Source organism: Varanus komodoensis, unplaced genomic scaffold, assembly GCF_004798865.1.
Source record: "Varanus komodoensis strain SLA01 unplaced genomic scaffold, ASM479886v1 scaffold2, whole genome shotgun sequence".
In the NCBI taxonomy this organism is placed as follows: Eukaryota; Metazoa; Chordata; class Lepidosauria; order Squamata; family Varanidae; genus Varanus; species Varanus komodoensis.
Window position 1 is genome coordinate 20,288,868 of NW_025335568.1, and position 25,053 is coordinate 20,313,920.

Genomic DNA, 25,053 nt, shown 5'->3' on the forward strand with positions numbered 1-25,053 from the left:
CTGCAGGAAAGACAAGTGCAAAATTTCATTGATACAGAGCAGCCTTCCCCAACCTGGCATTCTGCATATGGGTTACACTATAGTTGCCATTATCCCCAGCTAGCTCTGACCCTAGTCCAACAGGCTAGGGGAGAGAGGAACTACAGTCCAACATATCTAGGGGACACCAGGTTGAAGAAGGCTAAATTAGAGTCACTGACAGAAAATTAACCCTAGGAAGATTAATTTTAGACTCAAAGTACATGCACACACACTGCAGAGAATACCTTAGGATCAAGTAGCCATTGAATGCGAACAAAGCCTTGGGAGAAATTAGAGCTCTATGGTGGCTTATGAAGAGTTTTTCTCCATCTGTTACATTTGCTTTTATTCTGTCCACGTATTGAACACAGCTGTTTTGGGGAAAGATTGCAATTTCTGGAGAGTATAGCCACTTCTGTATGCTGAACAAATGCTGCATTCAAAGAAAATGCGTGAAATTTCTCTCTGCTGTAGGCCTTTGGAGGGAGGGAATGAATTGAAGCCATTGTGTATGGATTTGGTGGGGCCTGTGGCTGTTTCTCTTTGGCTACTCAAGTGTGCTAGACGCATCAGCATGCTAATAACTGGGAAGGTTCCCTGCAGTAGCTCAAAAAGTCCTCCAGCTCAGAGAATGACTCATTCACAGAGCATTCCCAGCAGAGTGTTTCTGCGGGCCTCCAACTATGCTGGAACAAACTACCTGTCCCTTGCCAAAGCTTTTCTAATATCTCCTCAGCACACAATAGACAGATCCCGTGTGGAGCTAAATGCAGGAAGCCAGGTCCCCTTTTTATTGCCCAAGTGGCTGCTTTAAGAAATATGGTAGCCTCCTGTTTCCATTTGCCTCTTCCTCTGGCGTAAGTACAACTATGGAAGGGAGACAACCAGGCAAGCACCTTAGCCAGTAAAGCCACAAACTGCTACTCACTAGATCTGGTTCTAGTTCAGACTCACCACCACACCCCAACCTATTAATCCAAGTGGTAAGCCTGATCTTACACATGCAGCAGAATGAGGGGAGAGAAACGTTTCACATCACAGATGAGCAATCCCAGTTGTGAATCTTTGCTGACATCAACACACTGCCACAGAAAACCAGCTGCCAGTTTTCTCCTCCCTGAAGTACTAGTTGTCTGTGTGCAAATATTGATGGATGACTGTAAGGTGACTTGACTGCCATTTTGCTTGGTAGAAGGATGGGGTACAAATCAAATAAATGAATATATATCTTTGATGTGGAGGAGCATTTACAACTAGAATATCCCCAACAACACTCCATTCTACCAGCTCATTTTCCTGCAGGTTGTGGACAGGCCTGGGCATTACCTGAGCATCTCAGGTCAACCTCCTTTAGGAAAATCAATGAGCAAGTGGGAAATAAATTATTATCATTTTCATTTCTATACTTTCAAATAGCCAAAGCTCCCTGACCAGTTCACAACAGTTTATAAAACAGATTATACAATAAAATACCATAATAGTTCTCCAAAATCCAAAAAATAAAAATAAAAAGAAATTAAAAACAGCTAAAACTCCAGAGATAGGTACATCTAGTCCAACATCATGTATGCACAATGGCAACCTGGTACCCTTCAGATGTGCTGGATTCCAACTTCCACCATCCCCAGTCACCATAGTCATTGGCCAATGGCTATGCTAGCTGGTGCTGGTGGAAGTTGTAGTAGGCACACCTAGAGGGCCTCCAGTCAGTGAAGGCTGAATTTGGCTATTTTCACATTACACCAAACTGTTTGCCCACCTTGATGAAGCAGCAAGACAGTTCCAGAGACTGGTTAGGTGGCTTTGGGGCACGCACAGAAAAGGCATTCCTATTGAATCACCATTGAAGAAAAGCCATCCTCATGTACCTGCTTTTGTTTATACGCTTTTGCTATAAACATTTGAGGCAGTAAAACTTACCATAGTGAGGAGTCACAGAGAAATAGACGAGGCGACAAAGATTATATGCTTCAATTCTAACATCCTTCCAAATTCCTTGGGTGGGAAAAGAGGGGCCCCAGTCCCAGCTAAATGAACACTGTTCCTGCAATTAATTAGGCAAGTCTGTCAGAGGCTGCTTTGAAGAGGGAATACTTTCCTAAAGGATTGGGACAGAGGAACATGTTGAATGTAATAAAGAGTTTTATCACATCTAACAATGGGATACACAAGTGTCTAGTTTCCAAAGGACAGGTAACAAAAAAATAGTCTTAAATATACAACAAACAAAAATAGTTAAAACACTCCAGTGCAGTGATTTCAAATGTTCAAAATCAGCTTCTGTGAATGCACATGGTGTGCGCTAGCAAGGCGATTTCTGGACATCCACATCTGCAAGCACCATCAGACTTGCACGGATATTCATCTTACAACAAACATAGCGCCAGGGGGTCCATAAGCAGAGCCATGGTGCACAAAGCGGACTGATGAATCACACGCTACCAAAATGGGGAAGAGCTTCTAAAATGGGGGAAGTTAGCTGAAGTTGACCAAAAACATAGTCGTTATTTTTGCATATTTCGTACGCAGCACAGCCTGGTTAATGCATGATCCTATCCACATTCAGACAGTGAAAAGTCCTACAACCAGAGTGGCTGGTTGGGGCATTCTGGGAGTTGTAGGCCTTTTCTCTGCATAAGCAGAGTTGCAGTTGTCTAATGACAGGAGTGCTGATTTAGATTAGTGTTCAAATCACCTTTCAGCTGTGACCTTCATCCAATGGCTTTGGAACAGTCCCTCAGCCTAACCTGCCTTACAGGTTATGAGGATAGTGGGATATCTCATATGCACAAACACCTTCATTCTCCTTCCACGTATCTGAGTGGGTCCTCTTCATTCCTTGTAGTAAATTTAATGCTCTGTTTTTGTGGTCCCTCTTCTTGCTGTTGCTAAATTGCGCTTAAATCCATTTTTTCCTCTTGCAAGGAATCCAATGTTGTGATCTTCTCTTCTGACCTGTATCCTGCTTGATTGGTTTATATACACAGTACATAGATAGCTATCCCTTACAGACAGCTTGCATATGTATTTATATAAGTAAAGGCAGATGAAGAGGAAGACCAACTATGAGATGGACCGATTCCATAAAGGAATGGACAGCCTTGAATGCACAGCATATGAGCTGAGCACAGCTGTCAAGGACACTACATTATGGAGGGTGTTCGTTCGTTCATAGGGTCACCATAAGGCAGAGATGACTTGACAAGTGGATAACAACAACAGCTGGTGTATTAGAATAAAAACAGCCACTACTGGTTGGCAAATGCTCAAATGAAGTACAAATCACTCAGACTTCACATTTATTTTGTGAAATATAAGATGCTGCAGCCCGCAAACTTTATTCACATTTCTTGTTGAGCACAAGATCTAAGAGTTCTTCCTCAAGTTCTAGGAATCCTACCTCAAATCTTGCCCCAGTCCAGGCAGAGCTTCTACCTCAGACACAATGATCTGGCTCAGAGAAGCAGGGGGTAGTCTCTAACCAACTCTGGGTGGCAGGAATCCTGACAGTCCAGCTTGGTCTGTCCCCTTCCGTCCCCTCCCCACACCCCACCTGGTGGACAAGGGAGGTGGCAGCACTGGAGACTAATCCAGCTAATCCACCACATCTGGAAGACTCAGCATTGACAGAGATGCCTGCCTGACATCATCCCTGGAAACGGGGCAGCAGGAGGAGGGCTCTGTAGGAGAAGGTGTTGTAGTGAAGCCACCTCAGGTCTACAGTCAGCTAAAGGGGATGGGGCAGAGGGAAGCCACTGTGAGGAGGGCCAGCCAGGCGTATCCACAGTTTCCTTGCCAGGCTCAAAGACTAAACTGCAATTCAGAGGCCACTCCCCTGTATATAAACCTGGGAAGTTTAGAAACATGAAAACAGAGAGAGTCAGAAGGGGCCTCCCGGACCATCTAGCCTAACCAGCCATCTCTGCTCATGACATGCCTTCTCAGACCCTTTAAAGAAACAACCTATTGCCACACAGTAAAGCTTCCAGCTGCTGGTGGAAAAACGAGAGTGGAATGAAACTGTCAGTGCAAACTCTGTTTGGGGGGAACTAGCACTGCATTCATAGGCTGCATGCTCAGAGAGGCACTCAATGCTCCCTGTCAGCCTGAACTTATAGCTTGTGATTGTCTCTGAGAGAACTGTGAGCTCACAAAAAGAATAACTGCAATTAAAGGGGTTTTATGGTGACTCTTACTGTGATTACTGGAGGCCAGGACAGAGCAAGGGTTGTTTCATGCACTTACATTTTCTCCTGCACTAAAAGCACTTCCAGGAATGAAATAAACAAAACTAGGGCATAGAACATCTTGTGTGACTATTTACATGCACGCGCACACACACATACCTGTGTTTCGCAGCACGTGCATGGTTGACACAGATAATGAGTGACATTTGACATGCAGCTTCCACACCATATGCTAAGCAAGGATGTCTGAGGAGCTTGTTAAGTGCTTCGGCGAATCACAGCCTATCATACTTCAGACTGGCATTAACTCCAAAAGTCCCCACGCAATGGGAAAAGAGCAATTAGCCGGTGCACCTTTGAGGACCATTCAAATCTCTTTCAACCATGGTTCCTTGAGTGCAGACCCCAAATGCACATCCATATACAACCATCTATAATAGAATCATAGTCATACAGTTGGAAGGGGCCTGGCAGGCCATCAGGCCCAACCACCTACTCAACACAGGATTCAAATCACCCATCCAGCTTTCAACCAGGCCAAATGATGCTTAGCTTCCAAGATTAGGCAGGATCAAGCACTTTAGGCTATAAGAAGCTAGTTAGGACCTTTGAGATGCTTTTTCTTAGTTTCATCCCATGTTGCTGCATGAAAAACCCCCTTTGACCTAATCCACTCCATGCTGGGAAGGCAACAATAACACAGGAAATGCCCACATTTTTGCTTGCCATCCAGGTGATTCCAGTTACTGAGCACAGCCACAGAAGTGTGGGATAAAGCCCCTGCATGACTGGAAAGTGTCTGAAGAGTCCCAGCACAGAAGCAAGAGCATTGCACAGTAAGCCTAACATACTTAGCGTAGCAGCTTTATTTTCAAAGAGCTGTTGGAAATGTTATCCAAACTATGCAAAAAGCATGTAAGTAAACTATGCTAGTTAGCTTCAGTGCACGCAATGATGTTCAGGGCAAAACAAGTTGTTGACTGCTGCTTGGAGACGTGCCTTGACTTGACCTCAGAACTCCCTACCCTGGAGTATGCATACAATAGATCTTGCTAAAGTTTTGTGTAGTGACCTACAGATCTAAATTTATAACCCTAATAACTGGCAGCTGAGCCATACTAATTTTGGCAACCCACCCTGCATTTGCCTAGCTTGTTCCCTGTATCCCAGGGAATCAGCTTGCCTATCGGTGTATCAAATTACAAGAAGTGAGAAGCAGACACTGTACTTATTTCTAGTTTATTAACAGCAGAGGGATTTCTTAGAAAACAGCCCCCAAGGTATTTTTAACCTGACTGCTTCTACTGATGGGGCTGCCAAGTTTCAAATCTGCAAGAGCAATTATTGTGGCACAAGGGCGACTATCTCAAACCCAACTTTTAGGGTGTTAAGTCTGCACATGATAACCCTGGCATGTTCTCCATGGGAAAATCAAGTCTTAAAAGTCAGCATGTGAAGATTTTACAGCCTTGAAAATAAAAGGCATGAATCAAGGTTTTACATGCTGTTTCTATGCTATGAGAAAAGTTTCTGTTATGAAACCTTAGATGTTTTTTCAGCATGAAACCTTAGAAATTTGTTCATAATGCTGGACATACCTGGCTGGCCAGCATTAAGCCCAGGCAGGCAGGTCCTGTCCCCAGGCATAATCCGTGAAACCAGAGCCATCCCCACGGTGAGGGATTAAGAAATCCCTTACCAAAGCTCCTAGCCCAACCCCCAGGTAGCCCAGCCTCCCAGGTAAGCACAGGAACCACCTGTATTCAAATGTATCAGCACTCGCAGTGGGCATTTCAAACCAATGAACATCTGTCATTGCTACACAGTCAGCAAAGAAATATAAAAGGGGACTCCACTATGTGCTCCATGTTGATTGTCCTTCTGCCATCATTGAAGTTATTCTCAAGTATAAAACATAGTTTTGCTCCTGTCACACTTGTCGTGCTTGATTGGGCAGTGTGCGTCAAGTCTGGACCCCTTTTGTCCTTCAAAAAGACTTTTCTTTCACAATGAGAAGTTATTTCCCACTTTTGACACTCACCATTCTAGAATTTATCCCTTGCTGTATTTCACACATCTGTGCACTGCGAACCTAGGATGTTTCTATTACTCTTAATAAAGGATGACTTTGGCCACCTGCAAATGATACGCAGGAGGGAAAAGAGGAAGCAGGCCACAGATGAGCAGGTCAGGGCTGGGCAGCAAGATCACCTGCCCTCAGCACGCTCAAGCTAACCATGTGCACTCCCTGGCCACTGAGCTGAAGCGTCTCCACAGGGCATCCGTAACATCCTTTCTTCATTACCGCCACAATGCCACATGCCATTCAACCAAAGAGATCATCTCAAAAATTTTAAGAAAAACCACACTGGATCAGACCATGGGTTCATCTCGTCCAGCATTCTGTTCATGCAGCGGCCAACCATCTGCGTTGACATGAAGGACTTGAATGCCGAAGCACCAAAGCTTTGAATACTGATACCAGTTCTGCACTTTGTGACACTGGGTAAAGGCTGCAGCCAAGTGATACAGCACACGTGTTGTACTCAGAAGGTCTCATGATCAACTGGAGCGTTCCCAGGGAGAGCTTGGGAAAGTCCCTGCCTGAAATAGAGAGTGTAGGCCAACCTTCCGCAGCTTAGTGCTCTCCAGATATTTTAGCCTACAACTCCTCAGTTCCAGATAGCATGGCCCATAGTCAGGGCCGATGGGATTTGGAATGCAAAACCTCTGGAGGGCACCGGGCTAGGGACTGCACTGAACTAGGTGGCCCAATAGCGTGATCTGGTAGAAGGCAAGTCCCCGCATTTCTATGAACATCCTCCACCTTGCGCTTCCTCTAACCCGAACCCAAATACTGTTGCAAGGGTGAAAGGATGACTTTCATGCACATCTGTAATCCCTTGCTCCTGCGTGCAAAAGTCAGAACAGTAGTCCAACTCTGGTATTAGAAGAAAAATAAAACATATCATCTTTGAGGTGCCTGTTACAAGCAAAGTCTTTCTCAGGGGTCCATCCTTAGTGCTGGGAACAGCTCTTAGAAGGACCAGAAGCACTTGAGCAGGGCCAACTACACATCTTATTAGCACAGAATCAGAACTGCTGCTGGGAGTGAAGACACAGGCCTTGTGTTAAGGTCCTGCATGACCTGTCCACACACACGCACGGTCACAGCCTTTAAATGTTACCATCATGCACTTCCACGGTGCAGGTGTAACATTTAAAAAGCACCTGGCCTGTTCCTAACACTGTTCTCTTCAGAACAAAAGAGCAGCTCTTTTTGGTCTTCCTTCTTTCCCAAATCAGATTGGGTTGAGGAATGAGGGAGCAATGGAAACACAGGCCCTCCTAAACACCCAAAGTGAATCCGTGAGGCTCCATGCCTTTCCTATCCAGATCTCAGCAGGCTGGCAGGCAGGGCAGGGGCTTGCAGACAAGACTCCACTTGCCGCAGAAAACTACCTTTCCTAGAATGCATGACCCCCACACCCCACCACAAGCAGAGTATCTCTCTTGACCACATTTAAAATTTAGCACCACCTTCTTATTTAGCAATCAGTCCCACGAACATATGAGCAATTCTGCCATACACAAAACCAGATGGTCCATCTAGCCTAGGCTGCAATTCTCCTGTTTCTCAGGGAGAGGTTTTTCCCCTCACCTACCACCTGGCCATTTTGAGTAGAGAGGAACTTCTGTACATACAGCATGTGTTCTAGGATGAGAAATGGCCATCCTTGTTGACTTGAACTGCTTTCAGGAAGGAGTAACAGAAATGTGATGAAGGGAAGAAACATCCTGCATCATATCCAAATATGTCTACTGCATTTCTTGAAGGATCAAACTCTCTCTTTGAAAGGTATTTTCCGAAAAACATAACAGCTTAGCACCATGTAAAACCACCCTCCCAGAATCTTCTGCCCTAAAATTAGGACTACAGCTGTTCAAGCTGTTTTCACCCCCACACTGATTTCTAATCCACACAGAAGAAAACAATGTACAGATTCTAGAGAAGAAAGATGACCCCACCATATTTTACTTAATGGTTGTAATAAAATTAGCTTGATTTTCACAGCTTCCTTGGCAGCAAGTACCTTAGAAATGGAACAGGCACAACCAAGGTCCACTGCATGTTGTTTTTAATTACCATGAGCTCTCCCACTGCCCAATGACATAAACTATCCTTAGCAAGACATATGGAATTATTGAAGAAAAAAGATATGGAACCATGAGGTACCTGCACTGTAACAACACCACAAGGGCAAATGTGCTTTCTTGCTCTAAGGCTGCAATTCTAAACACACTTATTAAGGGTAGCATCACTGAGCACACTGGGAGTTATTTCCAAGTAAACACGCATAGGATGGTTCTGTTCAATGTTCTCAGATATCAGATACACTGCAATTCTTATTAAAGTTTTTGGCTCTCATGACTGTGGTGGGTAAAGGATTTTTAGAACTATCCTCCAATAGGTCCAAACACACAAAAGATTCACTTCATAGCAGATTAAGGAGACATGGCTGTTTATGAGTGAAGGCTTCCCAGAAAATGCCAGATCTGCACAATGTAAGTAACGCACCAAATGAGTAACAGCAAATCTACAAAGAGGCTTGGCAAAGACGCTTACAACTTTGTCAGTGTACTCTGGCATGTCTCAAAATAGCACTGCTGTTTCTTTTTTGCTAAACTCCTCTGCTAGACACAAACATAAGGCCCAATCCACCATGAACTTCTTCTGTGAAACAAACAGGGGTTGTACCTAATTCTTCTCACTCAGTTCTGTCTGTTTCATTGAAGTTTGCCTGGGAGAAATTTTCTGGATCGTGCCTGAACTGCCTAGATCAATTATCTTGTTTTCTAGCTGTCAGGTTCCTTGCCTCTATTTCCACATAAAGGGGCTTTTTTAAGTTTTTCTTTTTTCACACAGAATCATAGAATAGTTCGAAGAGCCCAGAAGGCCATTGGGTCCAACCCCCTGCTCACTGCAGGATACTAAGTTAAACCATTCCTCTTAGATGGTTGTCCAGTTGTACCTTGAATGCCTCTAGTGTGGGAGAGCCTACAACCTCCCTAAGTAATTGGTCTCTTGTCTAACAGTCTGGAAACTTTTCTGGATATCTAGCTGGAATCTAGCTTGGTGTAACTTGAGCCCATAATTCCATGTCCTCCTCTATAGAATGGGCAAGAAGAGATCCTGTCTTTCCTGTTTATGACAGCCTTTCAAGTATTTGTGGAGTGCTATCTTCTCTCTCCTCAGTCTTCTCTTCTTGAGGCTAAACATGCCCAGTTCTTTCAATCCCATGTCATAGGGCTTTGTTTCCAGGCCCTGGACTGTCCTTGTTGCCCTCCTCTGGACCCTTTCCAGCTTGCCTGCATCTTTCTTAAACTGTGGTGCCCAGAACTGGACACAGTTCTCCAGATGAAGCCTAACCAGTGCTGAGTAAAGGGGAACTAGAACACTGTTAAAAGTTCTATTTTATAAGCAGGGACTTGGGAACTATAGACTATAGTCCAACTGGACTGCACAGCACACCGGGAGACTTAGGGCCAGACACTGACTCTCTACCTAAGGTATCTCACAAGTTTGTTGTGAGTATAAAACAGAGAGGAAGAGAGTTTTCTAAGGTACTCTGGGTTCCTCACAGAGGGAAAAAGGTATGACACACATTATTATTACTATCATTATTATTATTATTTTCAAAACTTTTCCCTTGAAAAGAGAAGTGCTGTGTTAACATAATGAATAGTCATATTCTTTTTTAAAATGAGTCCAACTAAGTTTCAGGATTCATTTGATGTTATCAACATTATATAGCAGAATTACCTTTCTAATGAAGTTAACATGACACTGTCCTTTCTGCACAGGTGGGGGGCATTCAGGTGGCACCCTGTATGCCTGGTGCAGTTCACTCTGCTTCTCAGCATACCAAACTGCAGATAAAAAATGAACCTCAATCACATTGATCTTCTCGAGCACATCAGTAATATCAAAGCTCTGCATCAGGAAAAGGAAAAAAACAGTATTATGGACACAACGTATTAACCACTATGACATACAGCCCCTGTCATGCATCCAGTTAAATAACCCTCGATTCAAATTTCACTTTCTTCAGTCATAGGAGTTCTCTTCCTGAATGAACAGTGCAGGAAAACTACTGAGTCCTCAAGAGGCACCACAATAGCTTGTTTATTTTATTTTTTATAGTTCATTACTGCCTAATAGTTTAAAGTCTGCTGAGTGGTTCACAATAACTGGCATCATAAAATACATCACGACCAAAGACAGCATGAATGTTGTAAAGGTGCAGTCCTACACACACAGGGGCCTATAATTCCCAGCATGCTCCAACCAGCTATGCTGCACTTTTAAAAGAGTAAAAATTACAATATAAAGACAAAAGTAGAAACACTAGTCATTTCTGGGAGTCTCTGAAGCTCTTAGATATGTTTGACGGCAGTGGATGGCAAAGCCCACCATGAACTGTGAGACTGCAGGTCTCATGGAGCTGCTCACATAACTAGATTTATTCTCCAAGTTAAGAAAGCAGAAGAAAGTAACATCAGAGCCACCTCTTAACTTCCAAACTGGGTCTTCTTCACAATATGCACTTTGTCCAGCCACATGTAGCCCATCAACAATGTATGGAGATCTGCCCAGGGACTGATGAGCCTTCTGGTCTTGTTGCCTACCTGACACTGGTGGCCTGTTTCATAATTCCAGCTGGGGGACTGAGGACGACTGGAAGCACATCAAATCCCTCTGCCCTTCTTCCCAGCCACAGAAACCCTTCTAGACGAGTTGCAGCACTCACGTATCTGTTGAACATGTTGTCCGTCCTCCCAATGGTGACATTATTGACCACAATCTGTGCTACTGTATCCAGTCCCTCAAAAACCAAACTCACTTTTTGCCACATGCTGTGGAAAGAGAACAGGAAAATGCCAGATCATCAGGGCCTCCGTAGTGCAGCGATGATCTCGTACAGACGTAGAATCCTTCGAAAAGCCCAGGTGTGAAAAACCAGAGCCAACACCAGGAGCATATATTTTCTGCCCCTTCCTTCTGCCCTCTCTGACACAAATTCCCTCCTCCTTTCCCTTGTCTATTTTAACATCTAAGGCTGGCTTCCCATCTGTAAATCATGCTTTGCAAGGATCCAGTATAATGTGTACTCTAGGCCAATAAATCCACATCGTGAAATAGCTTAAGAAGCAACTATTTCTTGTCTACTCCAAAAATACTGATGTCATCCAGGAGAAGGCAGATCTGTTGGTAGATCTTCGGGTCTTTCCAGTACATTAACAAGAGTTTCTGACTTCTGGTTGTTTAACAAAAACAAAAAAACTCTTGTCTTTCCCTTGTCCTTAAAAAATAACTAGGTTGTTGAAATTATACAGCTTGAGGGGAAACTAGAAGTGGACCTTTGAAGGAACTGTGAGCTCATTTCTGGTACCAAAAACAAATTTCTAGGCTGACCATATATTTTGGTGCTTGTGCTTTAATTCTATGTCACTATTTTGCACTTGGATCCAGTTGGTAGACTGTGAGGGTCAAAGTACCTCCTACAAGAAAGTAATCTATCCACTACTGATGTATGTATTACCTCTGAATATATATTACGTCTATATTACCTCTGTAATTGATGACCTCCATGGTTGACAGGAATGTTCAGCTCAGTCTTTCAAACAGGCATTACATATTTCATTGTACACATTCTGTTGCATTACTCTATTTCAATGCAGGTCAATCCGGACAGCATTTTTAGCAAACCAAATAGTGACCTGAAAGCCAGTTCTGTTAAACGCATTGAATCAGCCTTCCCCAGCCTTGCCCATCAAATGTTCTAGACTGGTTGGTAGGAGTTGTAGTCCAATGAATCTCAACAGGGCCAGGCTAGGGAAAGGTATCCTAAGGAAAATCTTATAGTTCTTCCACTGTAATCGGTTTACTTACCAAAGCAGCAATTTTGAAAAGCATAGTTTGAAGAAGTCATACTTAGTGAAAAAATCAAGGTTTATATAATGCTGTGCCTGAGCAACTACCTTCAAAAGTGAGAGGGAGGGATTTATGCAAGTGGGAAGGAGCAGAGGAACCTGCAAGTTGCTCCCGGTCAAGATCTCTTAGGCTTAGGCTGGGCAGTGTGAGATCTTTAGTGGACCACAGATAATTCTTCTTGCATAATAACCATAAGCAAAGATCAGCCATAGGAAGTGCAGCTGCACAGATCTTTATTTCAGTGCTAGTTCAGTAGCACTGATACCAAATTGAACATGTACAGAATTTCAGCACAAACCTTAGTTCTCTTGTTTTCCTACCTGGCATTGAAAGGTGTTTCGAATTTTCTGTCATATGTCCAGTTATCCAGGGAGATCCATTTGTAGGCCAGGTCATTAAATCTATAATAAGGATCCTATCATTGATTGACCACACAAAAAAGACAGAAAAAAACCTTTTGCTTATTAGAAGGCAGCAATGCAATGACGTATATAAAAGTATTGTGAAGAGAATTAAGGTTAGGAAAATGCAAATGACCATTAAGAAAGAAATATAATTTCTGAAGCCAGTAAGGAACATGACTGCACTACCAGCTCCTTGGTCAATGAAAGAACGGCTTCAACATCTCTTTCCAGCAAAGCACTCACCAGATGACCAGGTTCACAAAACTGTGGGTTACTTACACATTAATTAAAGTTTATGTTTATACCAGTTTTCACTTCTTGGACTGTATCCAACAATAAAAAAGTAATTCAAAACCATCACTCAAAATAAATAGTACATAAAACTGCAAAGTGAGAAAATCAGGCAATAAGCACAGCAACCCAGTTGTCAATAAAAGCAAAATGGAAAAAAATAGTCTTTTAAATTTATACACTACTTTTCCAAACAAAGTACCTCCCAAGGTGACATGGGAGAGAGCAATCCTATGGACCCTAGACAGCACTGAAACTGCATAGGATAGCTCAGATTCTTGGTTCTGCATGGGAGATAGAGCAGAAGGAGCTGAGCTGGATTTGTTCCCTAAGGTTGGGAAAGGAGCCTCGATGAAAAGGGGAGGGGAACAAGGAGGCTGTGGAGCTCATATGGCATCTTGAAGCTGCTCCAGCCGCCTTTCCTCCCCCTTTGAGGCATCCCAGCTACTTGGATGGAAAAGCCTAAATAATGAAGATGCAGAGCAGGAGGATGAGGAGACACCCAAAGGCCTCCATGTCTGGGATTTTACAGGAATTATAATGGGATTGTAACTTAAGTCATATTGGTTGCCTTTGCATGTACAGTAATGATAAAATATTTATCTTAAAGTTTTTACAACCCATTCTTTAGTAAACATTCTCAGAATGGTGTAAAGCAATTAAAATATGGGTTAGGCCAGCAAGGAGAACTGCAGACCTGGGAGTCAAATCTTACACTTCAATTTCCCCAAATGGCCACATTCCCTTTCCCCTGATGGTCTGCTAGTTTCCTGGATTTGGCACATTCACCCCAGATTCCAAAAGAAAGAAATGCTTACCCTCAGTCTTAAGGGCTAGAAGCTAGAGTTTGAAAGAAAGTATGCCGATATAGCCTCTGATTCCCTTTTTCCTCCAACTTTGCAACTTGACGTTTTTGCTTTTGTTTTGGCTAAGCACATCATTTGGTTACATCTGAATCCAGACAAAGTGTAGTTTATTCTAACTGTGGATTACTGAAGCACTTCAAACTTTGTTGAGAAGGCTCTCCTGATGCTTCAGAGAGGCTTTTTGGAGAAGGTATAAGCGGGGAGCGCTGGGAGAGAAGGCTCAGGAAACCTTCCTACCGTGAACTTCCTTAAGTTGAAATTCTCTTAGGCACCAAAGCAAGTTTTATCTTCTACGAGCCTTTCCCAACCTGGTACCCTTAAGATATGCTGAACGACAAACCTCATCATCATCCCTACACCAGCAGGGGGTGATGGGAGTTGAAATCCAACAGATCTGGAGGGTCAGGAAGGCTGTCTCACACTGATAAGAACACAAGATTCACATGTACCAAAAGACATTAGATTGAGGAGAAGGGAGGGCCACTGGAGACCCAAGGAGTCAATTGGCTCACCAGCTGACTTCCCTTCCAGTCCTCAGCATAACCTCCAATCCAAAGGGCACTCCCTCTCTTATAATCATAACCACAATCTCCCAAGAGAGCCAAGAGGCAGGCAAAAGAGCCCATTAAATCATCGCCACCCAATATGAGCTTTGGCACAGCTTTCCCATTATGTGGCTCAGCTGCCAAGTCCTGCACAAGAGCCAAGTGTCAAACGAACAGGAGTGTGCAGTTCCTGGCAAAAGCTTCAACTGCTATTCATGCCACAGCAGATGGGATTGCTGCGTCCTAACCCCATACCCCCGCTTGGCTGCCTCCTCCACGGCTGACAGTTTTCTAGATAAGGTCCTTATAAGCAACTCTACTATTAGGAATTGGCTTTAATGGCCTTGTACACAGCTTGTCAAATCACACCTGTAAAAAGGCTCTACATGTCTGTGAAATTTCTGCTACATTTACTTTTTCTTTCTTCTGGATGTCCACCACCACTTTATTCTTGGATGCCTCGTAAGCAAGGACTCAAGACAGTAGGTATTTTATCAATGAGACTTAATCCCCTTACCAAAGCCTAAAGGCAAGGCATTAATAAGGCCTCAGAACAGACACACTGTACTGACCCCAGGTTTTTATCCTCATTAAGCAAGTACTGGGTTCTCAGCAGGCAAACTCAGCAAGACATTTCCCTCACAGCATTTCATGAAGAATATTGACTATTTCACAGGGTTCAGCAGCAAAGAGAATCCTCCAGTCAACTCATATACATGAGAGCATGATGCATTATTTAGTGTGCCAGTGCTAAATATAAAGTACAACAGGAATATTTAGCACCACTATAGAAAATAAGAAGGCCCAGATCATTTTCCACAGTATATGTGTAAGTATTAGAGATATTTTCAGAATGAGTAAAGTACCATCTGCACAACAGGTTAACATGTAATTGCATTTAAAGCTTCAGTTTCATATTATTTCACAAAGTATTTCAGCATTTTCACCCCCTATGAGCTTTGCCCAGCGCTTTCATAGGGGCATGGGGATTTGTGCATGATTTTTGAAGGTTAAAGACAAAGCTTTTGAAGGTTAAAGACATCGTGCTGACCTGAGAGTATCATTTGCTCATTCTGAGAATTACATTGAACACCCACTTCTAGAACACGTGCTGGAAGGGGAAAATGTGCCAAAGGGGGGAAATATTAAAGGCTCCTGTCAGGCCTCCAACAGAACAGAGGAGGAGGTGAGTAAATTGTGCTGTCACTCAATAGCAGGAGCAATTGCTCTACGCTATCCTCATTCAACACACAGAGGCCAGAATTAGCTGCCCTCGACGGTCTCTTAATACATCTGTGCAAAAGCCGCTGCTTGCTCTAGGTATGCTGTGTAGCTTCCACCTGTTATTTCAGAGGTCGTGAACTGGCTTTAGCCTGAAAGCTGAATTCAATTTCAAAGAAGCACATTTCAGAGCTGGATGAGTCTGGGTAAAAATACAAAACATAGTGCTGCATCATAACTGAGGAGAAAGGAGGTAAGGACATCCAGAGAACTCCAGAAGAGTTGGAATTGGTTCCTAGGCCTTAGGTTCCCCGGCCCTGCTTTATGTATATTAAAAAAATAGTGTTTTCCCCCAATTTTAACTCAGAAAATAAGTATGTCCCAGCTGTTAGGTTGCAGAAACTGCTACTTTTCCGCTCAGAGGCTGGGTTCAGGTGACACAATGACCTTCAATCAAGGGATGAGTATGCACTGAGTGTGTTGAAGCATGGGTTGTGGTTGCATGGTGGGTTGTTATGTTGTCTGCGTTCAGACAGCAAGACAAGCCATGTTTAAACAACAACCTGCCATTCAACAACAATCCACACTCAACCCTTGGGCTTGAATTATCATGCTGTCTAAACCCAATCCAAATCAACAAGCCCATACTAAGTGAAAGACACCATATTGCCACATGCTAGCAGTTTATGGTGGGAGATTCAGAATCAACAACAAAAAGTAAATCTCCAGCCAGCATAGTTACATTATTGCATTTGCCAAAGGAACTAGACAAATTCATGCAGAAAAGGGCTGATTTCCTCTCATGTCCTGCTTACGGCCTTTCCAGTGACAACCTGTATAAAACAAGATGCTGGATGATACAGATGGCTCGCTTTGCTGTAGAGCAATGTTGGTTATCAGTTAAGTTCATAATTGCATGACAGCCAGTGTGGTGTGGTGCTCAGAGACTGGAGACCTGGGAGTTCTGTATTCTAGTCCCCACTCAGTCATGAAGCTTACTGGGTGACTCTCAGCCTAACCTACCTCACAGATCATCATATCCCCTCTCAATCCTTTTCGCCTACTCCTCACAAGCATATATATCACTGGATTTGTCAAGCCTTGTAACAGAAAAAACACTCTCTTTCAGGAGCTGTGAAGTGATATAAATGAGAGACTTATGATCTGTGATACATGCATTTGTTATTCAGTCTTGCATCAAAAATAGATGATGCAAACTAGCCTTATTCCAGAAATGGGGTCTCTAAAATGCAGCAGCATGGACTCTTTTTCACCATTCCAGTCATACATGCCCTGCTCCACCATGCTCCATCCTATTCTTCTATGATAGACAGCATTCCTTGATCACTAAATACACTCAGTACTCACTGGACTCTGTTTTTTGGGGGGTTTTTTGGGGGGGGCAGGTCCCCTTCTTAGCTTTTCTCCTACATTTTTGCTGGTTTTGTACTTCTGCAAAACTTTTGATTCTCCCAAGTCTGCTGATAGCTTCCTCTTGTGTGTGGGTGGAACCATTTCAGCCACATTTTTATTTATTATAAATTTAATATTTTGAATTTCAGAAAATAAACAAAAAGAACAGAAGTACCTGAATTTAACAGTCAGGATCTCCTCAGGGAGGCCTGCCTGGTACCAACTCTGTTATTCTTTCAGCACTATGTAAAGACTGCCCTCTTGTCTGAGCCATTCCATGGAGTTTAATTACATGAGTGGTATTTATGACGGCTGAATCATACTGAAATTGTTTTAGCCACTCAGATCGCATTCAAAGTTCTGTTTCGAAATTTGTTTATTGAAATGTTATGCTCTTTTTATTGTATTTGTGCTTTGTGTTTTTATGATTTACTATGCACTGCCCAGAGAGTTTCAGCTATTAGGCAGTACTGAAATGAAATACAAAATAATAAAAAATGAATTTTCAAATAACAGCATAAATCCAAACATAAATATATAAATGCAGCTATTTTGACTATATAAGCAATAGCACTTAACAAGCAGATATAGAGAAATAAAAATGATAGAAATGTACCAGGGAAATAACCACACTTGTATGACCTTCACATGAGGTTTCTACACTTTCAAATAGTGTGGCATGGGATGCTGGGGCCCAGAGCTAGGACAAACCCAATGGCAGCCACAGGTAAAGTATGCACTATGCAAAATGCTCCCCATCTGTCACATATAAAAGCACCTACCCCATGCATTCAGATGCATGGTGGGCACCTCAGCAGAAAATCTGCCCATGCCACCCCTTGAAAGAGCAGGCACAGATGCCAAGTATGCTTTATCCAGGAAGCAAACTCACTCTGCATTGCCACCAAACTGCCCAATTGTTCCTGAGGGAAATTCACTTCTGTTATTCTACCATTCTCTCTACATTTAGGATGCAACCCCTTTTTCTGTTTAGCCGGGAGTTGTAGGCCTTTTTTCTGCCTAACTCCCATAGCTGTCCCCGTGGGGCTAACTAGTCAGAAGGCAGGCTACTGAATGACACGCTTATGGCAATGCTCTGCTTATATGGATTATGTTTCAAACATGAGCTCTGAATTTATGTCAATGTTATCATGAAAACAGCCTGTTTATTTCTTTTTTGTCATGTCTACTTTTTTTGGGAAAATATCTATATTCAAAAAAGGAAGAAATGCACTTCTGTTGTGTTTCAGCATCGAATGTGAAAACGGTAAAAGGGCAAGTTGTTTTCATCTGAGAACTTTGGAAGCCTACAATCAAATCGCTGAATGAAGGAGAAACGAGACACTCGTACCACCCACATCCTGACGATCCGCTAACCATCTCTACAGGCAGCGTGGATTTTGCCTCAGACGCTTAGCCGAGGCTGACTTTGGAAGCTGCTCAGCACCGGTTGATCGGCTGGCTGGCTAGCTGGCTGGCTGGCTGGCTGCCACGCGGATTTCGTACCTGGATGAGACCCTGCTGGAGCAAGGCGGTGTGTACACACCCAGGGACACCCCCGGGGAGCTCCAGCGAGCCGTTCCCATTGCTCAACCGCCAGCTTCCCCGCAGACTATGCGATGCTGCCGCTGCTGGGCTTGCCGAAGCTAAAGCCCCCGACGAATCGCTCCTCCACAAGGCGACCAGAAGCGGGACCGCCAGCCAAACATCTCTGCTTCGCATCCTGGACTCCTTCAGACCAGGCAGGAGCGATACGCTATTAAAGGCCCACTGTGCGTACTGGAGACATGGTGGGGTGGGTTTAGTAGTAACGGCGGCGGCGGAGGAAGGAGAAGAAATACTAAGGACTCCCTGCTTGAAAACCTCAGCCCAGGGACGTCGCAGGCAATTTCCCCGATCTTGCCCGCCAGCTACTGCGCACTGGCCCGGATCAGCTGAGGGATCACCTCCGGGTAGGTGGAGCTCTCCTGCGCCTTTGCTCTCGGCGCAGACTGAGAACTACGCCTGCGTACCCCCGGCGCTTCCTTGCTCTTTCTTTCGCTGAGTGTGTGCTAGGAAGGTAGGTAGATGGATGATACGCCACAAAATCTGGAAGTAGGACGCCATCCCATGCGTGCGTGGACGGCGCGGGAGTCCTCCGACTTCCAGCAAGCCTCAGCTAGCGTAGGACTCTTCCCAGTCTAACCGGTCATAGGATGGCTGGGGCATGCTGGGAGTTGTAGGACTTCCCTTCCCCCGTGCAAGCACGTATAGGATGGAGGGGGCGTGCTGGGAGTTGTATCCTTCTCCCCCACGAGGTGAAGAGTTAGGATTGTGCCCCCAAAGCACTGGTCTTCACTGTGGCACGCGACCCGTTTCTGCTTTTCGGTTACAGGAAAGGAGCGCGGCCGCCCCCCGCGGGAGATGGCTGGGGAGGCGCGCTTGTCAGCACGTGGCCCGGACGGCCTGGCTCGCCGAGGGGGGAGGAGTCAGCGCCGGGATGCCGCTTCGTCCCTCCAGGCGAGCGGGAAAGCGGACGCTTCGCTTCCTCCGCTGCTTTCCCAAGCACGGCCAGGGTTTCCGTCTGGCCCGCCCCGGCAGGCCCGCCGCCGCCGCCGGCTCCGCCTCTCCCCCGCAAAGGACGCGGCGGGCCGTTTCTGGGCAAAGCCTCTTCCTGCTCCACGTCGCGCCGCGACGCGCCCCCGTGCAGCTCTTCGGGGCTGCAGCGGCTGCGCGCTCTTCCCCCGCCGCCTCGCTTCGGTGGCGCGTTGCGATTGCATTGCATTGCGTGCGAGCGAGCGAGCGGCCCTTGGAGGCATCGCGGCTTGTCTTGAGTGCAGCTCTCCCCACCAAAACCCCCCACCCCCTTTAAAAACCGAATTTGCTGTTGAGTCGGGCAGCGATCAGAGTGGTTTTTACATAATCGGCTCTAGGTTGCGGCTCTAAAACTAAGATTTAGCTTAATACATACTTCCCTAGGTAGCTTCTTCGTTTTCTGATAGATTTAGGGCTTTGAGTAGGGAAAAGGCGCGCTTCCAGGTCTGCCCCCTCGCTTAAACCAGCCCTTTTATCTCTGAAGAGCTCCTGGTGCTCTCCTTTGACCTATAAGATGTAATGTCAATGAGCCACCTCCAATAACTATAAATTGTTTTAGTTCAGTATTAACACTCCAAGGTTACACGTGACCTGCAAAGTTTCTAGAACTCAACATGGGAGCTGTTAGCCAACTGAAGAATGTTTATTAATGACTTGCCTGCCTATGGATTCATGTTTAATTTAGAAATAGAATAGGCCCCTGTTCTTATTCAAAAATACTGGCTTTTCATTTAAAATTCTCGCTCTTTCATCGAGACTAAGTGCTAGCATAGCAAAACCATTTTTCCTATGCCAATCTTGTATACGTTTCAGGTTTTGGATTTATGCCCCAACTCTCCAGGGGCTTTGGGCCCTGCTGCTGTTCCTCTGTAGTCGTGTGCCAACTGAGAATAACACTTGAATGCATCTGATGAAGCAGGCACTAGCCCCCTCCTAAAATTGATTCTATGTCTTTATTATAAAACTCTCCTTTTCTGTGTTTGCTCCACAAACAATTCTTCTCAATAACTTGTAGCAAGAGAACAACTGAGGGCTGAAGGAGTAGCAATTCTGTATCGCCTTTTAACTCCCTGGCTGGGCTCACAGGACATAGCAAACTACTCTGTTTTGTTTCCATAACACATTGTACACCCTCCACTGGGCACCATGTTAGAAACCCAGATTCTGGAGCTGGTATAACACCGCATGAAGCACTGCACTGTGGACAGACCACACAATAGAGAAGCAGCGTTATTAGCATATTTTTATATGCAATTTCAATTCCTAGCCACAAGATAGGGCCACCTCTGCAATTACATTTCTGTCATTTTGTAAGTGATTTGAGTATTTTGAAAAGTATTTGAATATTTCCTTTACATATATATTCATTGCAGAAACAAAAACAGCCCCTGCACATTACTGAGAATTAAATGCCGTCAGTTCAGAAGTAGAGCATAACCTTGTCAGATTATCCTAACATGACCTTGTCAGAAAATCCCTCTTCCTGTGAATTGTGATTGTATATAGGTAGTTTTGGGGAGCTTACATTGAAGCACCCATCAAAAGGTTAAATGGCATTAAAATCAATGCTTTCAACAAATAACACTTTAAAAAGCATTAAAGTGGACACAAGTAGCTATTAAATTGAGTTTCAGCACATAGTTAAACTACAGAATTCTTTACAAGAAGATAGAGTTACAGCCACCACTTTGGTTGCCTATGTATACCAGTTGCTAGGGAATATGAGCAGGAAGGTGCTATTACACTCATGTTCCAGTTTGGGTATCCAAGAGGCATCTGGTTATCCACTGTGTGAATAGGATGTTGGACTAGATGGACCTCTAGTCTGATCCAATCTGACTCCTTCTGCATGCTTTAGAGGAAAGATTATGTCATTCGTTTAGAAGTCTTATTCCAGCGTAGTCTCATCAGACATAAAACACCTCCTGTGATTCATGACTGCATGCAGTCAGTGTGTTTTGGAAGCAACCTCACAAAGATTTAACAGTATTAAAATTACTTCCCTTTCAAAGGGAAGGAACACAGTTCTTAAAAACTTCAGCAGCTCTTAACTCTGCTGTCTGTCTTAAGCCCAGCTTTGTGCAGGCTCCGACTGTTGTGCTTTTTCAGGCGAAGAGACTATTAGAACATTTGAGCTGTGACTTAACTAAAAAGGGCTGGGAGTTTCTTTTTCAAACTATTCAGTCCTTCCTAGGAAGACTCCAAATAAAATGTAGTCAGCATCACAGGGTCACAAACAGTGCCTGTTTTTCTGTACAGCCTGGGTGGATGAACTATATCCACTAAACTGCTGCTCTTTGCATTTATTATATTTATATCCTACCTTTTCCTGTAAAGAACCTAAGGCAGCTTACATAAATCTCCTCTACATTTTATCCTCACAACCACCCTGTGAAACAGGTTAGGCTGAGTGTCAGTGACTGGCCCAAAATCAAACACTGAGTTCATGACCAAGCGGGGACTCCAACCCGTCTTCCAAGCCCCAGTCCAGCTCTCCAATTACTGCACTACATTTCCTACAAGGACACATTGGCAATATGTCCTTGAAACGATCTTACCATGCAAACATGCATTGGATTTAGGTGACTGTTTCCTCTCCACAGGGCGAAAAACAAAAAAAGACGTAACTTGCTGCTGTATGAACATAAGAAAAACATGAGGACGCTTATGCAAAACAAAGCATAATGTTTTACTACTGGCAGGTCCTTATTGCTGCAAAATTTGCAGTTGAACAGCAGTAGTTTGGTATTAAATTACTGCCAGAGGAGCCAGTAGTACTTTACTGCTGTTTCCCCTGGGAAGCTTAAAAGTGTGGATAGTTCTGAACAGCTACTGCTGTCCTCCCTGGCAGAAATAGATGGGTTGAGTGCCTACCTTTTACTCAGTGGAAGCAAATCGATTGCAGTAATTATTTTTTCCCAGCATGGAAGTCAGACAAAGAACAGCACTACTTTAACACCCACTGACAAATCTTTGTGAACGGGGTGGAAGCTGACTGCTTTGCTGCTAAACTAACATGTAGTCTTACAAACACGAGGACAGAGCCGTTGGGGAATGTAACAGCACCCTAATTGCACCCATCCATTAATTCCCTGCTCAAGTACAGTTACTGCTTTAGAAATTTAGGTCCCACAGAGCCTCAGTTTAAAAAAAAAAACAGGTAAAGACAGATTTAATACACACTTGACCTGAGTTACCTCCAACGCTGGATATCTAGAATACACTTTATGTCCCTGCCAACTACCTTTGCAGACAGTTCAGAAACTTCAACTCATCCAGAATACAGTGGCCGGAATGTTAGAGGGAGACAGCAGGTCAAATCGTGCAGTACAGAATTGGTACTGGCGGCCACACTTGCTAGTTCATTTCCATGTCCAACTCAAAGCACTGGTACTGAACTTAGGGCTTTTAACTGGTGCTATCTCTTTTCCAGGGTTCTTCTGCAGGCCATGCCTTCTTTCCTTGACTCCACCCCCCTCCCATCCAACACTTTTTAAATTAAAATTAATTTCGTTTTTATACTGCTCCAGAGCCAAAGTTCTCTTGGTGGTTTACAACAGGCAATAAAGATATCATAAAAACAAAAAAGTTTCACACTTAAAGCAGACAATAGCAAAACAAAAAATTGCAAAACTCTGCAACATTTTGGTGGTTTCCTTGCTTTTATACAGTTGTTTCCCCCATTAAAATACCTATCCTAAGGCTTCATTACTGGCAGTGAGAGCTTTAAGATAAAACACTTGAGCGGGAGGGTATTTTAGCCCTACCCACCACTGGAATGTGGTCCTTAAGAGTTTTTCCAAAGTGGAATTCAGTTCCCAGGCTAGAGGAGGTTCTGCCCTGATTACTTACCCACCACCATTGTTGCTAATTGCTATTTGCTCTTCACAGTCTCTCCTATCATTACCACCTCTTGTGTGCTGGACAGACAAGGAGTCAGTGAGCAAGGCAGCAGTGGCATCTAATGCTCCTTCATGGCATAACCTTGAGCCAGAGCAAGAAGCTGGTGGACCAGTGTGTTACAAGAGTGAAAAGGGAGTAAATCCAGGGAGCTCTTGGCAGGCAGTTCCTGCTGGAGTGTGGCCACATTGCAGGTGCCCAATAATGCCTACTTTTGAGAGTGGCCCTGATTACCCTTATTGTGTACACACTTTGAAAACATTGCCCTGAGGGGTAGCCTAGATAGACAAGATGAAAATATGAAGGCACTCTCCAACATGGTACATGCTCACCGACATGGGTGAGCACAGCTTTGTATCCAAAATGAAAAGATACTATCAATTAACCAAATACAGGCTCAGCTCTCTATCTTAGCCCCCATTCCATTCCATTCCATTCCATTCCATTCCATTCCATTCCATTCCATTCCAAGTTATAGGCAGGATTATTTACCCATTTAAGTATACTTATTCTTTTATTGCATCTAGAAGGAAGAAAAACAGAGGAGCAAAACTGAAGGTTTGGGGTGTATCTTGACCAAATCATGTTGGAGTAGGGGAAACCAGTCTGCACAGAGCAGCTTCTAGTTCTATAAAGCAAAACTGGGTTTTGCACAAACTGATTTCAGGGAAATTTGGATAGATTGACATGAAAGTATTTCCCGGGCAGCTTGCTGCTTTAAAAATATCTACCTTCACCTTACATTTCTATCCTTTATGGACAAGAGGAATTCTCACTGGTCAGTTCCATGTATGACTCCCTCTGGAGTGCAGCCTGTAATAATGTTCCCGAGACCCTTGAGGATGCTTTAAAAGATGCTACAACAACGTTTGAATGGATCATTTATACATCATTTTAGTGTGTAAAGTATTTGCTCATTTACTTAAGTCTATTTCTAATGAACTTTATTCCATAAATTAAAAAAATAGGAAGAGACTAGAATATTTTAAGAGCTTCTAAAGGAAATAGTACACCCAACTAGAATTTAGAATCACCTGATAAGGTTGATGGACAATTTTTGGGATATGGGATTGGACAAGCCAATTAAAAATAGATTTTTAATGGCTTTTAGCTATGATGTCTAAATGGAATCTCCATGCTTGGGAGGCCATCAAAGGCAGGTTGTTGAAGTGCAGCAATGAGACTGGGCTTCCTGGAAGCATCTGGGTGATCCTTGGGAAGAGAATAGTGAATTAATTAGCATGTTGGTCACATAAGGGATACCTTTCTCATTAGAATTAACTTCCTTCCCTAACAATTTTCAGAGTTAATCTATATAGTAACTTGCAGTAATAATCCACATTTTACCTGCATAAACAGATGCCAAGTCTAGGTTGTATTCAGTGTTAGTCCTATTTAGAATAGACTCATCAAAATTAGGAGTGCATCACTTTGACTAAGAGTGTATAAATTAGGGTAACATTGAACACAGCCCATAGGCACCGAACACACAACTAAAATAGTCTACCAGAGGCTAGATAAATTGGAGGTAAATTGGGGTTCAATCTGGTGCCCAATAAAGGCATTCACTGACAAAGCTATCATCCCATTATGCACTGCAACATGCTGTATGCCTTCTTCCATATACCTCCTGGC

General features: G+C 43.8%; 1 protein-coding gene across 6 annotated transcripts in view; it reads right to left on the reverse strand.

Moving 5' to 3' along the window:
• Positions 1 to 19,109, reverse strand: part of MANBA (mannosidase beta) — a 74,639-nt gene extending 55,530 nt beyond the window's left edge. For 3 of the 6 annotated variants that reach the window (XR_006414581.1, XR_006414580.1, XM_044428844.1), the window contains exons 1-5: positions 18,451 to 19,103; positions 12,525 to 12,619; positions 11,021 to 11,126; positions 10,033 to 10,203; positions 1,942 to 2,065 (exon numbers count right to left, since the gene is read on the reverse strand). Coding sequence is in view for 3 of the 6 variants with exons in the window: in XM_044428844.1 (XP_044284779.1) it covers positions 1,942 to 2,065; positions 10,033 to 10,203; positions 11,021 to 11,126; positions 12,525 to 12,619; positions 18,451 to 18,666 (712 nt within the window). In the remaining 3 variants the exon portion in view is untranslated. Of the gene's footprint in view, positions 1 to 1,941; positions 2,066 to 10,032; positions 10,204 to 11,020; positions 13,184 to 18,450 lie in introns of all 6 variants that reach the window. The other 3 variants (XR_006414582.1, XM_044428846.1, XM_044428845.1) reach the window with 3 other exon arrangements.
• Positions 19,110 to 25,053: the final 5,944 nt, after the last annotated feature.